At 51.9% G+C, this 19846-nt stretch overlaps 7 protein-coding genes across 7 annotated transcripts; 4 read left to right on the forward strand and 3 right to left on the reverse strand.

Annotated features, from left to right (window-relative positions):
* The first annotated feature begins 7 nt into the window (after positions 1–7).
* BDW47DRAFT_100317 (putative AMP-binding enzyme) lies at positions 8–2732 on the forward strand. Its single transcript, XM_024811401.1, has 7 exons — positions 8–380; positions 444–514; positions 572–719; positions 781–816; positions 867–1913; positions 1975–2260; positions 2352–2732. The coding sequence occupies exons 1-7, from the start codon at positions 234–236 to the stop codon at positions 2477–2479; spliced, it is 1863 nt and encodes a 620-aa protein (XP_024675006.1). The 5' UTR covers positions 8–233; the 3' UTR covers positions 2480–2732.
* A 3611-nt stretch (positions 2733–6343) lies between these two features.
* Positions 6344–7697, reverse strand: BDW47DRAFT_100318 (uncharacterized protein). Its single transcript, XM_024811402.1, has 2 exons — positions 7438–7697; positions 6344–7342 (listed from the first exon to the last, which is right to left on the reverse strand). Exons 1-2 carry the CDS (start codon positions 7603–7605, stop codon positions 6890–6892), a joined length of 621 nt encoding a protein of 206 aa, XP_024675007.1. The 5' UTR covers positions 7606–7697; the 3' UTR covers positions 6344–6889.
* A 91-nt stretch (positions 7698–7788) lies between these two features.
* On the forward strand, positions 7789–10099 carry BDW47DRAFT_100320 (spermidine synthase). Its single transcript, XM_024811403.1, has 4 exons — positions 7789–7862; positions 8022–9046; positions 9099–9405; positions 9482–10099. The coding sequence occupies exons 2-4, from the start codon at positions 8097–8099 to the stop codon at positions 9881–9883; spliced, it is 1659 nt and encodes a 552-aa protein (XP_024675008.1). The 5' UTR covers positions 7789–7862; positions 8022–8096; the 3' UTR covers positions 9884–10099.
* A 232-nt stretch (positions 10100–10331) lies between these two features.
* On the reverse strand, positions 10332–13164 carry BDW47DRAFT_100321 (dynein family protein). Its single transcript, XM_024811404.1, has 6 exons — positions 12665–13164; positions 12411–12572; positions 11959–12341; positions 11808–11901; positions 11130–11755; positions 10332–11047 (listed from the first exon to the last, which is right to left on the reverse strand). Exons 1-6 carry the CDS (start codon positions 12813–12815, stop codon positions 10901–10903), a joined length of 1563 nt encoding a protein of 520 aa, XP_024675009.1. The 5' UTR covers positions 12816–13164; the 3' UTR covers positions 10332–10900.
* Positions 13165–13363: 199 nt separating this feature from the next.
* On the forward strand, positions 13364–14391 carry BDW47DRAFT_123062 (uncharacterized protein; the record flags this gene model as incomplete). The annotated part of the gene is made up of 2 exons (XM_024815981.1): positions 13364–13419; positions 13524–14391. 2 exons carry the CDS (start codon positions 13364–13366, stop codon positions 14389–14391), a joined length of 924 nt encoding a protein of 307 aa, XP_024675010.1.
* Positions 14392–14570: 179 nt separating this feature from the next.
* Positions 14571–16276, reverse strand: BDW47DRAFT_74229 (phosphatidylinositol-3,5-bisphosphate binding protein HSV2). The gene is made up of 5 exons (XM_024819735.1): positions 16042–16276; positions 15917–15955; positions 15741–15838; positions 15336–15692; positions 14571–15278 (listed from the first exon to the last, which is right to left on the reverse strand). Exons 1-5 carry the CDS (start codon positions 16148–16150, stop codon positions 14751–14753), a joined length of 1131 nt encoding a protein of 376 aa, XP_024675011.1. The 5' UTR covers positions 16151–16276; the 3' UTR covers positions 14571–14750.
* Positions 16277–17187: 911 nt separating this feature from the next.
* aspA (putative septin AspA) lies at positions 17188–19681 on the forward strand. The gene is made up of 6 exons (XM_024811405.1): positions 17188–17397; positions 17622–17691; positions 17757–17873; positions 17946–18033; positions 18089–18691; positions 18745–19681. Exons 1-6 carry the CDS (start codon positions 17377–17379, stop codon positions 18980–18982), a joined length of 1137 nt encoding a protein of 378 aa, XP_024675012.1. The 5' UTR covers positions 17188–17376; the 3' UTR covers positions 18983–19681.
* Positions 19682–19846: the final 165 nt, after the last annotated feature.

Below are 19846 nucleotides of genomic sequence, written 5' to 3' on the forward strand. Positions count from 1 at the left end.
ACAGACTGTTGGTATACTGCTTTGAATCAAACCACATAGACTAGCTGTGGCCGATTGACCGTGGCGCAGACTCCTACCCTACCTACTATTGACTCTAAGACTGCAGTTATTCCCTGACGCAAGGGATAGCCACACCCACCACGCCAACGTCCTCTCCCTCGGCTGGAATTCCTTTCTACACGGTACATCCTTCGAATAACTAGCAATGTTCTTACGCCAATGATCGAGCCCTAATGCGCATCACACTGCCCGTCTGCCGTGTGGGGATCCTGCCTCGAGGATCAGCCCGGCAGCAAAGTGATTGGAAGAGGCCTCTACAATCGGTGCTTTCGTCACGAAGAGGACTGCTCACGCAGAGCTACGCTCGCGGGCCATCCGAGGTATGTGCGGTTGTTGGAGGTTTACATGGTCAGCATGATCTAACATATGATGTGGATGGCTAGCCCCCCTTGATAGAGAGCACGATTGGCGATCACTTCAACGGTATTGTCAAGCAATACGGCGATCGAACAGCGTGCGCTGCTTCCTACTGGGCCCGATTGTCGGAAGAAGGTAGCTGATAAGCTCCCAGGGTCGTCTGCAGACATCAGAACTACCGAGCGACGTACGCCGGTCTCGACGCCGAAAGCAATGCATTGGCACGCGGCTTGGAGTCAGTAGGTGTGCGGGCGGGCGATCGCGTGTGCCTGATGCTTGGGAATTCTATGGAGTTTTCCATCGTATGTTGGTTACAAGTCGGTTTGATAGTCAGCGATGTTGGTGGCTGACCATGGGGGGTAGACGACGTATGCACTGTTTAAACTGGGTGCGATCCTGGTAGGAATGGCACGTCACTCTTTCTTTGGTTTGGACCTAACTTCTTCTAGGTACCAATTAATCCGTCGTTCAACGCTACTCAAGTCGTCGCTGCGCTGAATCACCTCGAGGCGAGCCATCTCATCATCAGTAAGGAGTCGAATCTCCCCCGGAAGGAGCCCCGAAGCAACGTCCCCCTCCTACAGCATCTGATACAAGACCCGCACGCCTCGAAGCTACAGTCCGAGCTAGTCCCCTCGCTTAAATGCGTCACTATCGTCGACAACTCGTCCGGTCGAGTGAATACTTCTGAATTCAACTGCCTAACTTCCTACTCCTCGTTGATGTCCGACGCCGTAGCGGACCAAGCCGCGCTGAAGCCCCAGAGCCTCTCCCCCAGCGACATTGTAAACATCCAATTCACTTCCGGCACAACAGCAATGCCCAAAGCAGCCTGTCTCAGCCACCGATCCATTCTCAACAATGGCTCTCAGATTGGCGACCGCATGGTCCTCACCCCGGAGGACATAGTCTGCTGCCCCCCGCCGCTCTTCCACTGCTTTGGCTCCGTCCTGGGCTACATGGCGACGGCGACGCACGGCTCAGCCATAGTCTTCCCCGCAGAATCGTTCAGCGCTCACGCCGCGCTCCAGGCCGTCCAGGACGAGAAGTGCACTGCGCTATATGGCGTGCCGACTATGTTCCTGGAAGAGCTGAACCTCATCCAAAGCGGCAAGGTGTCCAGCGAGGGATTTCAGCAGCTGAGAACGGGCATCGCTGCTGGGAGCAGTATTCCGTCGGAGCTCATGAAGAGATTGCATCAGGTGCTCAACCTCACCGAGCTGACTATCTGTTATGGCATGACGGAGACGAGCCCCGTGTCGGCTATGACTACCACGGATGATCCGATTGATAAGCGAATTAGTACTGTCGGCAGGCTCATGCCACATGTTGAAGCTAAGGTCGTGAGCCCCACTGATCGCAGCCAAGTGCTTCCTGTTAATACTCCTGGGGAACTGGCTGTCAGTGGGTATCTCTTGATGAAAGGGTATTGGGGAGATGTCGACCGCACGGCCGAAGTGATGGTGGCAGATGATACAGGAAAGGTTTGGATGCATGTAAGTACCCTTTTTCCCCTTGTAGTGTTCTCAATCCAGCATGCAACCCTAACACCCCCAGACCGGCGACGAAGGCACCCTCTCCCCAGACGGCTACATAACCATCACCGGCCGCATCAAAGACCTCATCATCCGCGGCGGCGAAAACATCCACCCCCTCGAGATCGAAAACTGCCTGCTCGAGCACCCAGGCGTCTTCGACGTATCAGTAGTAGGGGTCCCAGACGAGCGCTACGGCGAAGCAGTCGCCGCGTTCGTTATTCCCCGAGAGAACGCAGCTGTCGCGAAGGACGAAGAGAAGAAGAAGCTCCAGGACTGGGTGAGGGAGAAACTCAGTAGTCATCTTAGTGAGTGTCTACGTTATTTACTTACCCTGCAGCATTGTTTCCGTAGGCAATGGATATAATATTCGGGTAATGACAGCTGACAAATGGACAGTTCCCAAGTATATCTTCTTCTTACCTCCCACCGATACATTCCCCAAAACGGCGAGTGGCAAGATTCAGAAGTTCAAGCTGAAGGAGATCGCTATTAAGAGATTGAATGAGCTGTCTGGGGGTTCTTGACTAAATGTGCATCCCTTGTGACATACATGGGTAAAGCATCTACGGACGGGAGACCAGCTTGGACATAGTATGTATATTCGTTGGCTGCTGTCCGGAAATATGCACAGTGAAGCGAGACGAATCATGTGGTGCTAGTAGAACAGAGATCGCATGCTGCATGCACTTAGGTGACCTGTTGGCTTTGGCTACATCGACAGTAGACAGTGCTGTATTTATGTAAAGTTCCCACTACTTCGAAGCTCTAAACCATTTACTACTGACAAGACCACTCCCTATCAGCAGGCTAGGAACCAAGTCTTGTAAGATTCCTGTATAGTCACTTCTACCTCAATAGACTCTTCCGCCCATTGTAAATCCAAGACAATACCATCGAAACCCGCTATCAAAGACCGAGACGTCGGAGTCAATCGCCATTGACATAATTGGAGGATTGACATATTTGGAGGCGCTGATAAGCAGCAAAACAAAACAGACAGATCCAAATGAAAAGCGGAAGCCAACGAATATTGCCAGAGCTTCACACACGGTCTCAGTTTGCTACTGCATACAATTTGCAATCTCCTCATTGCTTCAAAGAAGTCATTGGAAATGATCAGTATGTTGATCGTTTGCTCGGTGTCTTCCTCCAAGTAGTAGGCATAACCCCCTTTCTTGATTTCGAATGATGTGCACCACTGTTTTTGAGGCAGTTTAGAGTGACGGAGGGCCGCGATGCTGCTAGTTACTCTGTATGTGTGGTTTACTGCTTTCTCCATGTTGTTCTTCTGCTCCCATCTGTGTATGAATCTGTTGAACCTCTGCCTTTATACAGCAGATGCTGTATCTCCTTGCAGAGGAGCAGGTATTTTGCAAATTGCTTTATTAGAACCATGGATATGAGTTAAGAGATCAGTCATATCAAGCCTGATCAAAATCATGAGCCGGCAGTTGTTGCAGTGGCGGGAAATATATGCTGCAGGCAGTATTGATTCAGTGGAAGCACAAGGTATTAGACCAAGTCAGTTAATGTAACGACAGCTTTCTCAAAGTAAGCTTGCAGCAGCTCCGCCTGTGCCTGGTATTCAGCATTCACGTCCCGACTGGTGATCCCGTTCGCAAGTCTCGCATCAACCTAGTCGGCCCCATTCTTGGACCTCGTGTTCTGTTCATGTTTTCCTGACTAGGCGGGCCGTATCTGTGCAAATCCCCGAATGCGACAGGTGTTCAAGTATGCCAATGTGGGATAGATAGTAGCTATATAGGCGGGGTCAAAAAGCATCAGTCCAAGGGCACGGATTGTGATGTGTGCTCAAGTGTCGCGTGCTGCTGAGTATAATACATGGTGCTTGGGCCCTGCTATTGTCGTTGAATATTTCAAAGCTATAAATCTTTATTCAACGAGATGGTGTCTGAGCATGGCTGAATGTGGTTCGCTTGGGCTAGTGTAAAGCGTCGAACGCAAAGACAGCGTCTTGAATGAGTCTAAGCCCCCGAATTTTCTCTATTTTTCCTAATTCAAGTAAGCGCGGATGTCTTTGCGAGTTTTAAGTCGTCGGATGTTCACATCCCCGGGCCAAATTCGTTATCAAAATTGGCCGAGCAGATCAGAGGAACCAAAAGCTCAAGCATCGTTCCAAGCTTGACGATATCAGTCCCATGAACATCGACCTATCCTCAGGAAGATCTCGTCCGAGGAAATATTCTGGGTTTCCAGCGCAAATTTTCCGGGCTTTCTGTGATGTTTGAATTTGAGACATCTCACTGTCTCATCGTGTCCCAAGGACCGGTAACATGTCGGCCCAGTCTCTGACTGATAATAGTCGATTATTAGGCCACTTCAGCGTAGCCGGGTGTCCCATTATCTCTACCAAGCAACGCCGTTGCCGTGGTCCATTTCCGGTTCTGTGAAGACCTGATCTAGGATTTCAAGAACATTGACATATAATGATACCCTGGCGTGTGCGATGGTCCAGATTCCTTCGCGCCTCTGGACCGTTACTCAGAATATCTCGGACGAACCAGCCTAGCTAACTCGCCAATAATCATATCATCAATCATAGAGGGGCTTTCTCGCGAGTATACCTGTATATATCTTTGCTCCGGCTGGCAGCCAGTTGGGGTGGCTGGTTTTCTCTCCATGGTGGTTTTTATCAGCCAGAATATATTGGGGAGCTCGAACAGTCGTGGGATCGCTGTGGCCTGTAAGAATACAGCCTGTTTCCCGTGGTCTCTTAGAAAAGGAAATAGAAATGGAGAAGGATGGATGTGTTCTTCTAGGCAATTTCCTAGACTTGTTTTCCCCGAAGACCACCCTGATACTCACTCCCCGGTTGTAGAGTTTTCTGTCATCGCCTATTATGTTTTGCCTCAACAGTGCAAGACAAGCTTCCACCACTGTTGTTTGAAATGGCACTGCTCGAGCCGTCTGCTAGCATAATGTCATTCATAGATGACTTGGCGATGGCTGCATGCTCGAATTCGGCATAGTCTTCTTAGTATCGTCCACAATGTGAGTTGCGATCATTAAATGCTTGAAGTCGTCATGGTCTTCTCGGTAAATTATTCTACAATGTGACATGAGATATGAGCACGCAGCAGGACACCCGTTTATAATCAGTGACGGTGGTATGTGCAGTGCACAGAGACAAATTCCACATACACCAGACGATTGCTTTCTTCCGATGCAGGATAACCTGATCCAGATGTCTGGTAGCATTGCCCTCATGGCTAGTGATCCTTTCAGAAGAAAGTCAAGCCGAGATGCCCAATGCCCGTCGTACTCCTTCTGCGCGTTGTGGTATATTATCTTTACCCCGATTTCGGTTTCTAGCATATTCATCTGCTGGACTGGGTTTATATCCACCCACTAGGTCACCTTCAAAAGAGTGTAGGGCGTTAGAGATGTGGTCTGCGATCGCACTCTTAGCCAACCAGAATTCTAGTCAGGTTGAGAAGAAAATCAGTTTTCGCGGTTTTCGATTGTTCCAGAAAAAGTTCTCTAGATTATGCGGCCTAGATCATAAGACTTTTATACAGAATGGCGGCCTGGAGTTTGTATAGCCCCAGCTCGTACGCGCGAACCAGGATATTTTTTCCTTTGATTCAGATGAACCATGCTCTCGTAAGGTGAGATATAGTGGATGAGTGAGAGCGCTTGTAGATGTGTCGACGTGCTTGGAACGACGTTTTGTCGATATAAATCCTTGCTCCGAATGACGCGCGCGTTGGCTTTTGAAATCGAAGCTGGCATGATTAATGATGCAACCGCAAGCATGTCATGCCTACAGGAAGGAAAAGAAAAGCGAACTCGATTTTGTAAGTTGAAGAGTATATATGGCAGTGAGTGGATGGTTGTGGTTGAATTTGTGGATGGGGTCGACCAGCCTTATATATTGATCTTTCCTCAACTTAGTTTTCTCGGTGAATATCTGACTGGTATGACCGGTGTAAAATAAAGCCAGTGAATCTCAAGTATTTTAGAACGGTGGTTCATATATAATCAATCCAGGAAGAAAGTGGTGATCGATGGAGTCACTCAACTATATAGGGTCCCAGTGATAGGATGCTGTCTGCATACCCTGACACTTAGGATAGAGGATAGTATATTGGAAAGGTTAAGTCACTCTAGTCAGTAAGAGACCATTATATATTCATTACTTTAGGGAAAATATCTGCTTTGGATCCTTTTGTGTTGAGACTTTCTTGCATAGGTTACTGGATGAAGTAGTTATGGGAAACAAGGGAAACAAAGAGCGAGTGAATAGGAGACAAGCAAGGTACATATGTGGGTATTTGGTATGTGGAGATGACATCTATGCCTGTTGGATGTATTCATGGGCTCAGGTGGCGAAGGCATGCTTAGGGCTATTATTGTAAACACAAAGATTTTGCTGGAGAGGCTGTCCATTGGGAAATAATTCATGGATATTCCACAGTAATGCTTCTAAAGCTGCCTTGTTCTTCAAATTTCGAGCTAACTGAATCAAGCCCCCCTCTTTCGTACAATGCAATAAGACATAGAAGTGAATTTAGTCCAGTTCATATTTGGGTGTGCCCCCATGTCTCCGTAGACATACTGGGCCCTCAATGCATGCCCACTAAATAGCCTCCAGCGTGCTAGATGGCAGTGAAATTACCTCAAGATAGCCGTATCTATACTTTTCCGGTGGCTCTGAACCTGTCCAAATGATAGGTCGGCGGTTGATTAGACTTGTCGAATCGCCCGACAATTCCCCGAGCTATGTCGGCGATATGACTTGGCATTTCCAGTGGTATTATGCCCACCTGCTTGAATGACGATTTCAGTCTCATGTTCGAGCCTCGCGAAAGACACCTCTGGAGACGACTCTCAAAATAACATGCGTAAACGAGTTGAGTGCCACGACATCAAGATGACCCTGCGTAGCGAGTTCTGGCGGACCTGCCACCAGTTCAAAAGTCCTGTATACCGGTCTCTCCTTGTAATCGAGACCTGACGTCTGCCTCACCACCTTCGACTGCCCACTCCGGCTCTTCGTCGTCAAAGTATCGGTCCTGCACATCGCTCCAGTCGTCATATTCGTCATTCTCATCAACCACCGTGTAATCGAAATCATCATCTTCCCCCCTCAAAAACCGCATAGTCATCTCCCAGCGCCATGCCTTCTCGCCCTCTTCCTTACTACCGGGTATTTCGTCCCGGTCTTCGGCAAGGATCTCCCCATGGGGTCCCCGAGTGTAGCTCATCATGGCGTGGGGATCCGGATGGGACAGCGCATCGAATTTGGCCTCTGACCGACACAGATCGGCCTGTAGAATACCAGAGAATCCCTTGGCCCGCCCTTCCGCCTCCCGTTCAGCGGGGGTCTGGAATCGACGGATCAGGCGATCGTAGAGGAGCGGGTCTGCAGAGGTAACTTGGTTAGCTTGGAGCTTAGTAGTCGACTGAGGTAGCCGCTGCGCGATCAGTCGTAAAGAAACGAGGACAGAGCGAGCGGACCAGCTAGCTCAAGATCAGCAGAGAAATACTCCGGATGCAAGTCGAGATAGCGCTTGCGACGGTTCTTCACTTTGGTGACGACCGGGAGGGACGTATTCTCTGATTCGGCCTGTTTGGACGGACCGTCCGCCTCTGCTTCCACACCTGTTCCCATTGGAAATCGAGGCATAATGATCAGATGGCGAGGTTGAAAACAGTGACCGTCATGATACGGATCTTATGATGACATGAATTTGACATTGGAAATCCCGTCGATCCAGGGTGGGGCGGTGAAAGGGGGGTGAGTGGGCGGAAGCCGGCGGCAATTCCAATTTATCAGTTGTTATCAATGCTCAACTTCCCACCTGGATGAGTTGATCTTCACTTGTGTCCTTCGGTTCAATTGCTGGAGTATGGCCATTCGTCTGTTCGTTGATTAAGATTAAGGTAAATCAGATCGATGTCCATCGATTTCACCCCATGACCTCCTTCCCCTGCACCCCCCATCCCCGCAGGTGGTGTCGCACCATCGCCTAGTGGGACAGGGTGCTTGACCGTCCACGTATATCAACTTGAGAAGCTCTCGTACTAATCATGCTCGAACAGTGAAGCCCCAACGGCATTTTGTTCGTTTGGTTCCGTTTTCCAAACCCAGCTATTCGAAATCTCAAGTCAACCGCCATGCCTTCGGTCACAGAAATCCTTCGGCGGGCCGACCACCGCAGGCTGCGTGCCGGCATGGCTGTGCTGTTCCTCGCGGCCTTCTCCTCGCCGGTGACCCTGCGGGCCCTGTCTCCAGTCTATGGAGGTGCCCCGTCCCATATTTTTCACGGGTACGGCGCTGGCGTGGTCGCGGCTGCTGCGTGGTTCTTGAAGGACCACGTCCACCGGCTGTCGCGTCGCAAGGCCGTTTATTTCCTTCCCATACTGGCATTCTGGATTCCCACGGTCCAATATCTCATGTTCCAGCAGAGCCGTCTTTTGGGAAACCCCTTGGGCCCCGTGCTGACGGACATCTTTACCTACTATCCTTTGCTGTTCCTGTCTGTGGCTTGCGCCGGGAAATTGGTACAGATTGGCCTGCGCGTCGAACATGACGGGGACCTGATGGCGGAGCATGTACCTCTGCTAGGCTCCTACGTCGTCTATGCAATCGGTTTGAAGTTTGCCAAAACCTTCATCGCGAAGTTCATCGGGTCGTTCTACCTCTTCACCAGCGGTGGCTTGCAGCTCATCATTGCCGCCCTGTACTCGGCGGCTATCCCATCCAAGCTGCTGCTGCTGGCTCTCCCGTCCATTCTGTTCTCCACGACGGCGAATGTTCATATGCCTTTTGGCCGAACAACGGCGGCCATGGACTCTGCTCTCCACGAGGAGGGATACGCCCTTGTGGCCCGCCAGGAGTCCACGACCGGCTACATCTCGGTACTGGACAACTTGGACGATGGCTTCCGGGTGATGAGGTGCGACCACAGCCTCCTGGGCGGCCAGTGGACCAAGACCCACCGCAACTATGACCCGGCAGTCAAGGACCCGATCTACGCTGTCTTCACCATGTTGGAGGCGGTTCGACTGGTCGAGGATGTCAGTGGCGGACCCCGAACGGATGCAGGCCGCAATGCACTCGTCATGTGAGTACCGATAATTCCCCGTCACATAACTGGAAACTAACTCCTGGACCAGTGGCCTCGGAGTCGGCACGACGCCCTCCGCCTTGATGTCGCACGGAATCGACACCACCGTCGTCGAGCTGGACCCTGTCGTGCACAAGTTCGCTCAGCAGTATTTCCACATGCCGTCCAACCACATCGCCGCCATCGAGGACGCTATCGATTTTGTGGAGCGCGCCCGGCAGGCAGTCAAGCCTGTCGAGTACGACTACATCGTGCACGACGTCTTCACCGGAGGCGCCGAGCCAGTCGAGCTGTTCACCCTGGAATTCCTCCAGGGTTTGGATGCTCTCCTCAAACACGACGGAGTCATCGCCATTGTATGGCCCCCCTTCCCAAACAAACCCATCCCAAAACCCATCCCACTTTCCGAATTCCCTAGTCTAACAAAAACAGAACTACGCAGGCGATCTCAACCTCCACCCCGCCTCCCTAGCAGTCCGCACCATCCAAGCGGTCTTCCCCTCCTGCCGCATCTTCCGCGAAGACATCCCCGTCGACAACACCTCCGACTTCACCAACATGGTCGTCTTCTGCACAAAGAGCAGGAGCCCCGAGCCGCTGCGCTTCCGCGACCCCGACCCCACCGACTACCTCGGCAGCCAGTTCCGCCAGGCCTACCTGGTGCCCAAGCACGAGATTGACCCCGCCGTGTTCCAGAATGTGCACAAGGGTGGACGCCATGTGCTTCGCGCTAAGGATACCGGCCGATTGAGCAAGGCTCAGGATCGCGGTGCGCTTGAGCATTGGGGGATTATGCGGACTGTGATGCCGAATGCGGTGTGGGAGAATTACTGATCTTTCCCTTTCTCTTGTGGGGGAAGGGGATAATCCGTGATCGTTGATTTGTTGTATATTGTATGTATGATGTGAATGTTGTGTATGATGTGGACTGATATCAGTATGGAAAGAGTGTATGTATAACTGCCATGTCTCATGTTGTTGGTTATGACGGTTGATCTGTATTTACTACCTGTACGAAGATAAATAATGTAATCCCATAGCATTACGAAATGCTCCCAAATGTTTCTAGATGCGTACGTGATTAGGATCTACATATCAAGAGTTAGGTAGCTAGCTAGCTAGACTTACCGACTGCAAATTAAAGTAGCGAACTCAATTTCCAATATCGACATACTCCGTACATCCCTTACCTACCTACCTACCCTAATCCTAACCCCCCTCCCGAAAGAACAACCAAAACCAGTCTTCCCAGTTATATAAAATGTTTACAATCTAATATGCATTTAGTTCGGTATATGCGTAGATAAATATGTAGCACAGCAATACATGTACACATAAAACGTGTAAAAAAAAAAAAAAAAGAAACAAACAAACAAACAAGACGAAGCGCAGTACAAGAAAAAAAGGTGAAAGCTGTGTGTGTGTGTATGTGTAGTCCGTCTTTCTGACACTCTGGCTCTGACTCCTAAATCCGGTGGGAACAAACAAAAATGGAAGAAAGAAAAGCCAATCAATCTGGTATCAATAACGACAAGAGTAAGGAGAGAAGGAGGGAAGGGATGAGCGGATATCATTGGATATTGCCATGGTCATGATAATGATGGTTCCAATAGAAAGGGAAGTAGTTGACGAGATTGAGGAAATGAACGTGTCATGCTTGTTGATTCGATGTTCTCGCATGGTTGCTTTGTATGTATGTATGTATGTAGTGTGGATAGACAGATAGATGTGCGGTGAATGTGGACGTGGATGTGATGTAAACGAATAGGTAAACATGATGGATATACGTGTGAAGCCAATAACATAAGTAAAATAATAAACATAAGATTACATTCCCCCCTGGGAGATTGATTATGTTGACGGGCTTTCGCGCGGGCTGGTACTGGGTTTCTTGACGAGGCCGGCGAAGAAGTTCTTCAGGGCTTGGTTGTGGGCTTTTTCGTCGCCGGGCGAGGAGATTGTTTCTTTTCTTTGGCTGGTTCGGGTGGCTTCTCGTTCCTGTTGGAATAAAAAGAGAGAAAGGGAGGGGTGGTCAGTCATGCTCTTGAGATAATGTGGAAAAGTGAAGAAAAGGACTAACCTTGAGTTTCCGTAACATGTCATCCGCATCCACTTGAATTCCTCCCATGTTGAACTGCACAGGCCCGATGTGCTCGTTAACACGTCCGCTGTCGTCCATCGGGGACATCTCCAGCTGAGGGGCTGGTCGAGTGGACCGATCCTGCTCGTCCTCGGTCTTCAGCTGCTCGAGGACCTCGAGCTGTTTCTCGAGGAAGCTTTGCAGGCCGGTTGTCTCGACTTCGATCTTGTCCTTGTTCTGTTGGCTCGCTACTGCCAGCGAGGTGTCGCGCTTCGGGTCCTTGATCGTCTGCTCGAATATCGTCACTGCGCTGGTGCCGTCGTCTGCGCTGGGGTCCTGCTGCTCGTCCTGCTGATAGCCGACTGGCCGTTTGGGGAGCGGCTCGGGAGGGTCTTGGATCTCGATGGACCATGCCGTGGATATACCCTCCATGTCGAACCCTTCCCTGATGATCCGGATCTTGCCCCATGAATCCCAGTTCGCGGGGACCAGGATCTTGTCTCTGTCGATCACGTTGTGCTTGAGCGACTGTCTCTTCAGGAGCGAGTGGATGCCGAGGGAGGAGTGGAGGAGGCTCTGGAGGGAGTTGGCGAGGAATGGGGTGGTATAAATGAGCGATGCGCCGTCTAGATATATCAGAATGGTTTCTTCCTCGCTGGAAACGTGGGGCTCGCTCACGCTTTAGAAGAAGGGTTCGCAGGAACTGAAGGATAAAGTCGAATTCCTCCTCGCGCCACCCATGCTCTTTCTCCATCTTTTCGATCTTATCGGCCTAGAATCGCAGAGCTGTCAGCTGCCGCCGTCTTCATTAATTTTCAATGCAACATACCCCTTGGCAGACCACGCACAGCGGGACCCCAAGCCCCTCGTCCCATTCACCCGGTCCCAACGGTATCGAGACGGGGCCTCCAGAACTGGCCAGCCCCTGCGCGCCCGCCGCGCCAGAGTCCATGCCCCTCTTGCGATCGCGCCACTCCGTCATCGTTTCCTCCATGACGATTTTCGTCGGATCATCAAGCGAGACCAGCACGTGCCGTAACAGACGGACCCACTCTCTCAGCCTCCGAACCCATGTCCACGGGTCTGACCAGTCCAGCAGGATCACGACCAGGGTCTCCGGGACGGATTGTGGGGTCAAGAGCGGCTTGAGGAGGGGTGCAAAGGATAGGGAGGGCTCGGAAAGGAGATAGGCAGACACACGCGCCAGGGTATCTAGACGTAGGCAAGTAAGTCAGTATTGCAATTCAATTGAATGATCCACCTTCGATAAAGGGAACACACCTTCATGGTCAGCATCCAGCACGTCCAAATACGTGTACCCCAGAGCGAACTGATTAGCAACGGGCGGCGCCCCTCCTTTCCGCTTGTCATTCTTGAACCCAGAACCCGTCGTATCGGCGGAAAATGTATTGAGGAATTCTCTCTGGCTCTCAGGCGTGCCTCCTACGACATATTGCATTAGCGACATGAACACAATAAACGGACAACAGCCCAACCGCGCCAAAATCAACAAGAAGAGGGAGGGAGGGACAAACCAAGAATCAAAAGGTTCTTCTCAGGCAGCCGCTTCCCATTCGCGACACTATCCAGCATAGACGACCACATGTTCTTCTTGGGGCCATCTTTACTGGACGGCCGACTATTGCTGCCGCTACCGGTGCCGCTGCCGAATCTCGACGTAGACATGATCTGTCTCAATACCCAAGCGTGCTGCAGTCGGCGCAGACCATTCCAGATGAACCTTCTCCGACTTGACTGAAGTAGCTTCTCTTCCCGCCGACCTGGACGCGTTGGGGCGCGAGACCAGGGGGGAGTTGACTTGGTTTACGGCGGGCGGAGATTGGGAGGGGGTTGTGTCAGGATTCAGGTGTCAGGGGAGACGGAGATGGAGACGGGGGCGTCGATAGTTGAAAGGAGGAGTCGTAAACCGAATATCAGCTTCGAAATAGTGAGGACGGTGTCAAATGGAGATTGTATTGTCAGCGACAGGTCTCGAAATATGGTGACGGTGGGACCGTGTTGCAGGAGGGAGAAAGAAAGTAGAGTATACGGTAAACAATAAAACTGTCGCTCGCCGCGGGTGGGACCTCCGCCCGTGATCACTTTTGGTTTGCATCATTCCCGTTCAGCCTTTGTTCTCGCCACGACCGCTCTCTACTTTAAACCCACCATTTGTCTGGATAGTAGGAATTAATGGCATTTTCAATCGCTAGTTTTTGATTCCACTTGCTGCCATGAACAACATCCGTCAAGTCCAGGCGCTCAACAAGCGCGAGCTGGAAAACGCCATGTGCGCATCTCTCCCCTCCCACTCCATACTTTATTCCAACCTTCCCTCTCCTCCCCAAATACATCTTATATTTAAATACCCAACTAACCTCTTACAAACCACAGCCCCCCAGAAGCATCCTGGCACGCCGACTACCGCGACACAGCCTACATCTACATCGGGGGCCTCCCCTTCGACCTCTCCGAAGGCGACATCGTGACCATCTTCTCGCAATACGGCGAACCAGTGCACATCAACCTCATCCGGGACAAAGAGACTGGCAAGAGCCGCGGGTTTGCGTTTCTGAAATACGAGGACCAGCGGAGTACGGATCTTGCCGTTGATAATTTGGGCGGTGCGACGGTGTTGGGGAGGATTTTGCGCGTTGATCATACGAGGTATAAGAGGAGGGATGATGAGGGGGAGGAAGGGGATAACAATGTTGCGAGGTTGATGGGGGATGAGGTAGCCCCCAGCGGGGGGCGCAATGGGGAGGAGGGGACGGATGATGAGGGGGGAAGGAGAAGGAGGAGACGGCGTGGGGATGGTGGTGATGAGACCCGTCCGAGGGCGCTGTTGAAGGAGGAGAGGGAGTTGGAGGAGTTGATAAGGAATCATGATGAGGAGGACCCGATGAAGGAGTTTCTGGTGGGCGAGAAGAAGGAGGAGGTTGCGTTGGCTTTGGAGAGGGCTAGAGCTGAGGAGAAGTCGTCGAGGAGACGCGGTGGGAGCCGTGAGCGGTCGAGTCGCCATCATCATCATCACCGGCATCGTCACCACCGGCACCGCCGGGATCGTGATGATGATGGTTCTCGTGAACGGGAGAGGGACCATCGCAGGCGTCGGTCGCCTTCGCGGGAACGGTCTTACAGGGATAGGTCGCCGGAGCTACGGGAGAGGAAGCACAGAGATCGGACGCCTGTGAGGTCTCGATCGCCGGAACCGCGGCGACATCGAGATAGGGAGGACAGGCGCCGACGGGCAGAAAGTTGACGAGGTTGATTCATTATTCAATAAGCTAATTAGATAATTGGTATAGGGTGGTTTCCTGGAGCAACCAAGTGTCGACCGGCTGGGTTGGATCTCCAGTCTCACATGCCTGGCAGGTTAGGAAAGCCAACGCAGCGACGGTATCCAAGAAAGGCTGCCTGAGCATCTCGTACTCCTCCAGCAACACGAGTCGCGACTGCCCCTGTCCTGTCAGGGTGTATTGTGGCAGGCTTCGAGAGGTTCCGGTGCTTTGCACATCCTGTGGCCATATCCTCCGCATACCCCCACAGAAGGACAGACACAGATCCATAGATAGCATTCGAATCAATTTGCTGACGGCATCACCGCGAGAGCCAGGCAATCTAGCTGCTCAGATATCGTTTCCACCCCTCTCTGACACAGTGTCGCTTTCCTTCCTCTCCCTCCCAAATGACAAACCTCTCCCATCGGCCCTCCCTCCCTGAGCTGAGAACGAGAATGGTGCGATCGTCGGGCCAGCCGATGATGCCCTTCAAGGGTCGCCCAAACGACGTGCCAAGCGGTGGGACATGCAGCGACCCGGGCGGGGCCTCGTCGCCAATCTCAAAGTGCACATTGGCAAAGGAGTAAACGTCCGAGAAGACGCGGGGAAGAAGCGGAATTTTGCCCAAGATACCCCACTTCTGGTTGGATGCGTCCTCGGGGGGCGACGCGGATCGCTGGCTGCGTGGGGGAGAGTTATGCGGGTGGGGGAGGTCGAAGACGTGCAACGTCGACTTGTCTGATGTCACCGCTAGTAGGTTGCTAGATGGTGAGATGCCAAGGGAGAATATCACGGCGTGATCCACGCCGCGTCGTAGTTCTGCCATTTTCGTACAGTTCGCCGTAGCAAAGACCCGTATGAGAGTACCCTATTACCTAGTAGTCAGCGACCGGTACAACGCATGCAACTGGAACAGGTGGCATACCGCTTCGCTCGCCGTGGCCAATACCTCCCCATCCGGGCTCAACGTCATGGCGCGCAACGGAGAACTGTGCGCGGGGATGATGCTGACGTTCCCGGTTTTCAGTTCCACCAGCTGGACCTGCCCCGGGGACCGACCGGGAAATGCCAGCACCTCCTGGCCTAGACAGGCTAGACCCATGGGGTTGTCTGCGGTTTCGAACGTGGATAGCTTCTGCGGGGGGCTCGAAAAGGCGAAGATCTGGATGCTGTTGAGTAAGGCGACGACGATGCGTGATTTGGACAAGCGGACGCCCAGGACGGAGGTGCGGAATTCGAGGGTGATGACTGCTTTGTGCTTTGCGTCATCCCAGATGACGAGCTAGGAGTGTAAGCTAGAGAGATCTTGATGGATGGAGCGTCTACCCACCTTGTTCTGGGGGAATTTGGGTTGTTTCCCTCCGCCTACGATGGCGAGGTAGTTGGACTGGCCGAGCATGACGGCTACGCCGATGCCCGCGCTGAAGTCTGCCGTCACGATATCAGGTGAGCATGTAGACCCATCAGGAGAGGGAGGGGGGAGGAGCGTGGCATGTCGTACTATACCTCTGGACACTTTGAGTTCACATGGATTGGCGTTGAAGACTATCATGGCGTTCAGCTTTCAGCATGTGGGTCATTTTGATGAAGGCATCCCCGCGCATCGGGGATGCCTGTCAAGCAAGGCTTACCACAAAAGCCCGTGTCCAGACCCACGGTAAAACAAGTGTTGTCATCGTTGAAGGTGGCAGAAAGAGAGTACGGTCCGGTGGACTCGTCAATCGGCTGTCTGGTGTTCATGCTGGCGCCATGGGGACAGACAGTATGTGATCGATCATTTGGGTGGGGAGGTGGAAGAAGCTTGAAGTATCCCAAGATCGGAGGCGGAGGATCGGCAAGTATGCGAACGGAGCGGGTGCCGCTTTAGCAGTCCGGACTAGACTCTCTGGACTCTGGAGTGGGCCGATCTGGACAGGTTTCTATTGATATTTATTGGTATCCTTTCCTATGGTGATGATTTGATATCATTTAATTCTATTTATTCCTTGGTTGATATCCCACACCGGTCTCTCCTGTTTATCCATGGGTAACAAGGTCATGATGATTGAATCGGACCAACCTTGGCATATATTTAGTAGTCACCATGGATCTATATACACGATGTTCGACTGTGTTCCTCGAGGTACTCATGTAATTGACAGCACACAAGACTGTCTGGAGGACTCCTTAAATATACCGAGTCGACTGCAGATCCAGTGGTGATACCCACTGCTGCCTCAGGCCCGAGTGGAGCGTGACTCCTGCCTGAGGTGTCACCAGGCCCGCCAGGACCCACCACTGCTCCCTGCTGAACCCCTGAGCAGTCCGATCCATACCTGTCCTCCTGGAGTCTGGAGGTCCTGACCAGACTCACTGCAGCATCCTTCCTCCTATCTTAGAATATCATGAATCACCAACAGGATAAGTAGACAGATCCAAATACACACATCGAATCAAGATACGTAAGAATAAGATACAAAGGTGTATGAAACAGAATACACAGACAGAACCTTCCATCTGGAACCGTATCTGGAGGAGATCCACCCAATTCTGGTGGTCGATGGCCTGCACGGAGAAAGGGGGCCGTATTATTGGTATTGATCACGTATCACAACCCGTACTTTCAGGTACCGTACCCATCATACCAATACCGATCATACCGATGCCAGCCTACCCCAGTACCCCTATTATCACTGGTAGGTGATACTGGGTATCCATGTTTCACTGGTATCTGTTACCGAATTACTGTACCTCCCTCGCTCTCTCCCTCTTTCTCTCCCTCCCCAAAACACCCAAACTGAACCTCAGGAGAGCATCCCGTAATCTCCATCTTGTCCACAACCTTCTCCTCCCCTTTCGCTTGGAGCTTCTTTTCTTCCTTCTCCGCTCGCTATCTTCTCCGTCTTGTCGTTCACTTCAGTCAATTCCTTGGGTTTTGTCTGTCCACTTCTCCGTTTCCTTTCGTTCGTTCCCCTAATTCGCCCACCATGTCGTCGGCCCTCAACGCGGTATGTCTTGAGATCTTTCTTTTGTCAACCCTCCAATTCCTCTAGAAGAGAATGAAAAGGCAGAAATCAAGACGGTGAAGATCGTTCACTCGTCGTTCATTTCCTGACTCCCCCATCTCTATTCCCCCCTGATGGAAACACATCACTACTTTCTACAACCCCATATCGTCCACTCTGGGCTCGGTGTCTCATCACGATAATTCTATCTTACACTACAGATCAAGCTCCGTCGCAAGAAAAATGTCAAGAAGGGTATCCAATTCTGTCTGATGGTCTGTGGTGCCAGCGGAACTGGTACGTATCCATCCATTTGGCATTGCGGGAAACAGCCATTGACCGGAGATCTTGCCCCCCAACAGGACGTACCACCTTCGTCAACACCCTCTGCGGAAAGCAGGTCCTTGAAGGAAAGGATGCCGACGATGCGGCCAATGCTCACATTGAGGAAGGTGTTCGCATCAAGCCCGTGACGGTCGGTAAGTTGATCCGCCGACGACGCCCCTGAATCACCCGGGAGGTGGCGCGCTAATGGTTCCCGACGGTTACAGAGCTCGAATTGGACGACGAGGGCACCCGGATCTCCCTCACCATCGTTGATACCCCCGGTTTCGGTGACCAGATCGATAACGAAGCAAGGCAGGTGGACCCCCCCTGCGCTGCGGTGCGACTCCGACACTGACTCTTGACCTAGCTTTGGGGAGATTGTGGGATACCTCGAGCGCCAATATGACGATATCTTGGCCGAAGAATCGCGAATCAAGCGTAACCCTCGCTTCCGGGACAATCGTGTCCACGTCCTCCTCTACTTCATCACACCCACCGGCCATGGCCTGCGGGAGCTCGATATCGAACTGATGAAGCGCCTCTCGCCCCGTGTCAATGTCATCCCCGTCATCGGCAAGGCCGACTCCCTCACCCCCGCCGAACTGGCCGAGTCGAAGAAGCTGATCATGGAGGACATCGAGCACTACCGCATCCCCGTCTACAACTTCCCCTACGATATCGAGGAGGACGACGAGGATACGGTGGAGGAGAATGCGGAGCTGCGTGGGCTGATGCCCTTCGCCATCGTGGGCTCGGATGATTTCGTGGAGATCGATGGCCGCAAAGTACGAGCCAGACAGTACCCCTGGGGTGTGGTGGAGGTGGAAAACCCTCGGCACTCCGACTTCCTGGCCATCCGCAGCGCCCTGCTCCACAGCCATCTGGCCGATCTGAAGGAGATCACCCACGATTTCCTCTACGAAAACTACCGTACTGAGAAGCTCAGCAAGAGCGTGGACGGAACCTCTTCGTACGTTTTTTTCCCCCCTCCCGATGGTGTGGTCGTACTAACCCCGGTAGTAGTCGGACCCAGGATTCGTCGATGAACCCCGAGGACCTCGCCTCGCAGTCCGTCCGGTTGAAGGAGGAGCAGCTCCGTCGTGAAGAGGAGAAGCTCCGTGAGATCGAGCTCAAGGTGCAGCGTGAGATTGCCGAGAAACGCCAGGAACTGCTGGCTCGTGAGAGCCAACTGAGGGAGATTGAGGCTCGCATGACGCGCGAATCGAGCGGTCAAGTCGATGGCGCGAATGGAGATGCTTAAAATAATTATACCTGGTCGAACCACCCCCTTCCCGGTCGCACCGGGGTCGTTGGCGTGAGCGTGTTGACACCATTCGCGGAATGGGATTGGTGACACGGTCACAGCGGTCTGTGGGGATAATATTGACTGTTTATTCACGTTAATAGCTTTTTTTTTTTTTTTTCGCGTGGAAGGGAAGGAAGGCAAAATGCAACATTCCGTTTATTTCGATGACTGGCACCTGCGTCTCGTGTTGCGTACGGGGTCGCAATTCCGACCTACCGGTATCGTGGAATCAACCGGGCTGCCCGCTTTCCACCTTTTTCTCTTTCTGTGCCTCCATATTCGTTCGCATATCTTCGATTCGATTCGGCTGCAGATTTTCCTCCCTCTTCTCCCGGAAGACCGTTTACCGGGGCCGGGGTAAGAGAATAGCGTCTTTTTAATCCCGGACAGTTGTCATTGCGGAATCTCTGCATAACTTCGTGCTCTATACTTTTTTCGCTTTTTTTTTTTTCGTTTTATTCGACCATTCACCTGTTCTGTATCGATGACACCTTTCCCAATCTCAGCAGCGCCCGCAAGATTCCCTCTTTTGTCATTTTCGAGTTTGTTGTCCTCTCGTGGCTTTGGCTTTGTTACTGCGTCCCCTTTGCACTGTTTCCTCAATCATTCTATATGTTATATGTTCTAGTTGAATAGTAGTATATCGGATGAAAAGTATTTTACTTCGCTGTAGGGGTTATACATATATCTATCTTATTCCGCGAGCTTTGGGGAGAAAGTAGTATGGAGTAATCGATACAAATATAAGCTAAGAAACATGTGATTAGATCTTTCGACTTACTCGCTTGGCTGTTTGACGTACCGAGTGATAACAAATTT

This window comes from Aspergillus candidus (genome assembly GCF_002847045.1).
Source record: "Aspergillus candidus strain CBS 102.13 unplaced genomic scaffold BDW47scaffold_6, whole genome shotgun sequence".
Lineage (NCBI taxonomy): Eukaryota > Fungi > Ascomycota > Eurotiomycetes > Eurotiales > Aspergillaceae > Aspergillus > Aspergillus candidus.

Bases quoted from the DNA above. Each gene is read 5' to 3' on its own strand.
- BDW47DRAFT_100317 (XM_024811401.1), top strand. From the start codon at position 234: ATGCGCATCACACTGCCCGTCTGCCGTGTGGGGATCCTGCCTCGAGGA. The intron at 381-443 runs GTATGTGCGGTT...GTGGATGGCTAG, and splicing joins ACGCTCGCGGGCCATCCGAG to CCCCCCTTGATAGAGAGCAC. The intron at 720-780 runs GTATGTTGGTTA...CATGGGGGGTAG, and splicing joins ATTCTATGGAGTTTTCCATC to ACGACGTATGCACTGTTTAA.
- BDW47DRAFT_100318 (XM_024811402.1), bottom strand. From the start codon at position 7,605: ATGCCTCGATTTCCAATGGGAACAGGTGTGGAAGCAGAGGCGGACGGT. The intron at 7,343-7,437 runs GGTCCGCTCGCT...GTTACCTCTGCA, and splicing joins CTGCTGATCTTGAGCTAGCT to GACCCGCTCCTCTACGATCG.
- BDW47DRAFT_100320 (XM_024811403.1), top strand. From the start codon at position 8,097: ATGCCTTCGGTCACAGAAATCCTTCGGCGGGCCGACCACCGCAGGCTG. The intron at 9,047-9,098 runs GTGAGTACCGAT...CTCCTGGACCAG, and splicing joins GGCCGCAATGCACTCGTCAT to TGGCCTCGGAGTCGGCACGA. The intron at 9,406-9,481 runs GTATGGCCCCCC...TAACAAAAACAG, and splicing joins ACGACGGAGTCATCGCCATT to AACTACGCAGGCGATCTCAA.
- BDW47DRAFT_100321 (XM_024811404.1), bottom strand. From the start codon at position 12,815: ATGTCTACGTCGAGATTCGGCAGCGGCACCGGTAGCGGCAGCAATAGT. The intron at 12,573-12,664 runs GTTTGTCCCTCC...AATATGTCGTAG, and splicing joins GAAGAACCTTTTGATTCTTG to GAGGCACGCCTGAGAGCCAG. The intron at 12,342-12,410 runs GTGTGTTCCCTT...GCCTACGTCTAG, and splicing joins GCTGGATGCTGACCATGAAG to ATACCCTGGCGCGTGTGTCT.
- BDW47DRAFT_74229 (XM_024819735.1), bottom strand. From the start codon at position 16,150: ATGAACACCAGACAGCCGATTGACGAGTCCACCGGACCGTACTCTCTT. The intron at 15,839-15,916 runs GTATAGTACGAC...TCGTGACGGCAG, and splicing joins TGAACTCAAAGTGTCCAGAG to ACTTCAGCGCGGGCATCGGC. The intron at 15,279-15,335 runs GTATGCCACCTG...ACTAGGTAATAG, and splicing joins TGGCCACGGCGAGCGAAGCG to GGTACTCTCATACGGGTCTT.
- aspA (XM_024811405.1), top strand. From the start codon at position 17,377: ATGTCGTCGGCCCTCAACGCG. The intron at 17,692-17,756 runs GTACGTATCCAT...GCCCCCCAACAG, and splicing joins CTGTGGTGCCAGCGGAACTG to GACGTACCACCTTCGTCAAC. The intron at 17,874-17,945 runs GTAAGTTGATCC...CGACGGTTACAG, and splicing joins CATCAAGCCCGTGACGGTCG to AGCTCGAATTGGACGACGAG.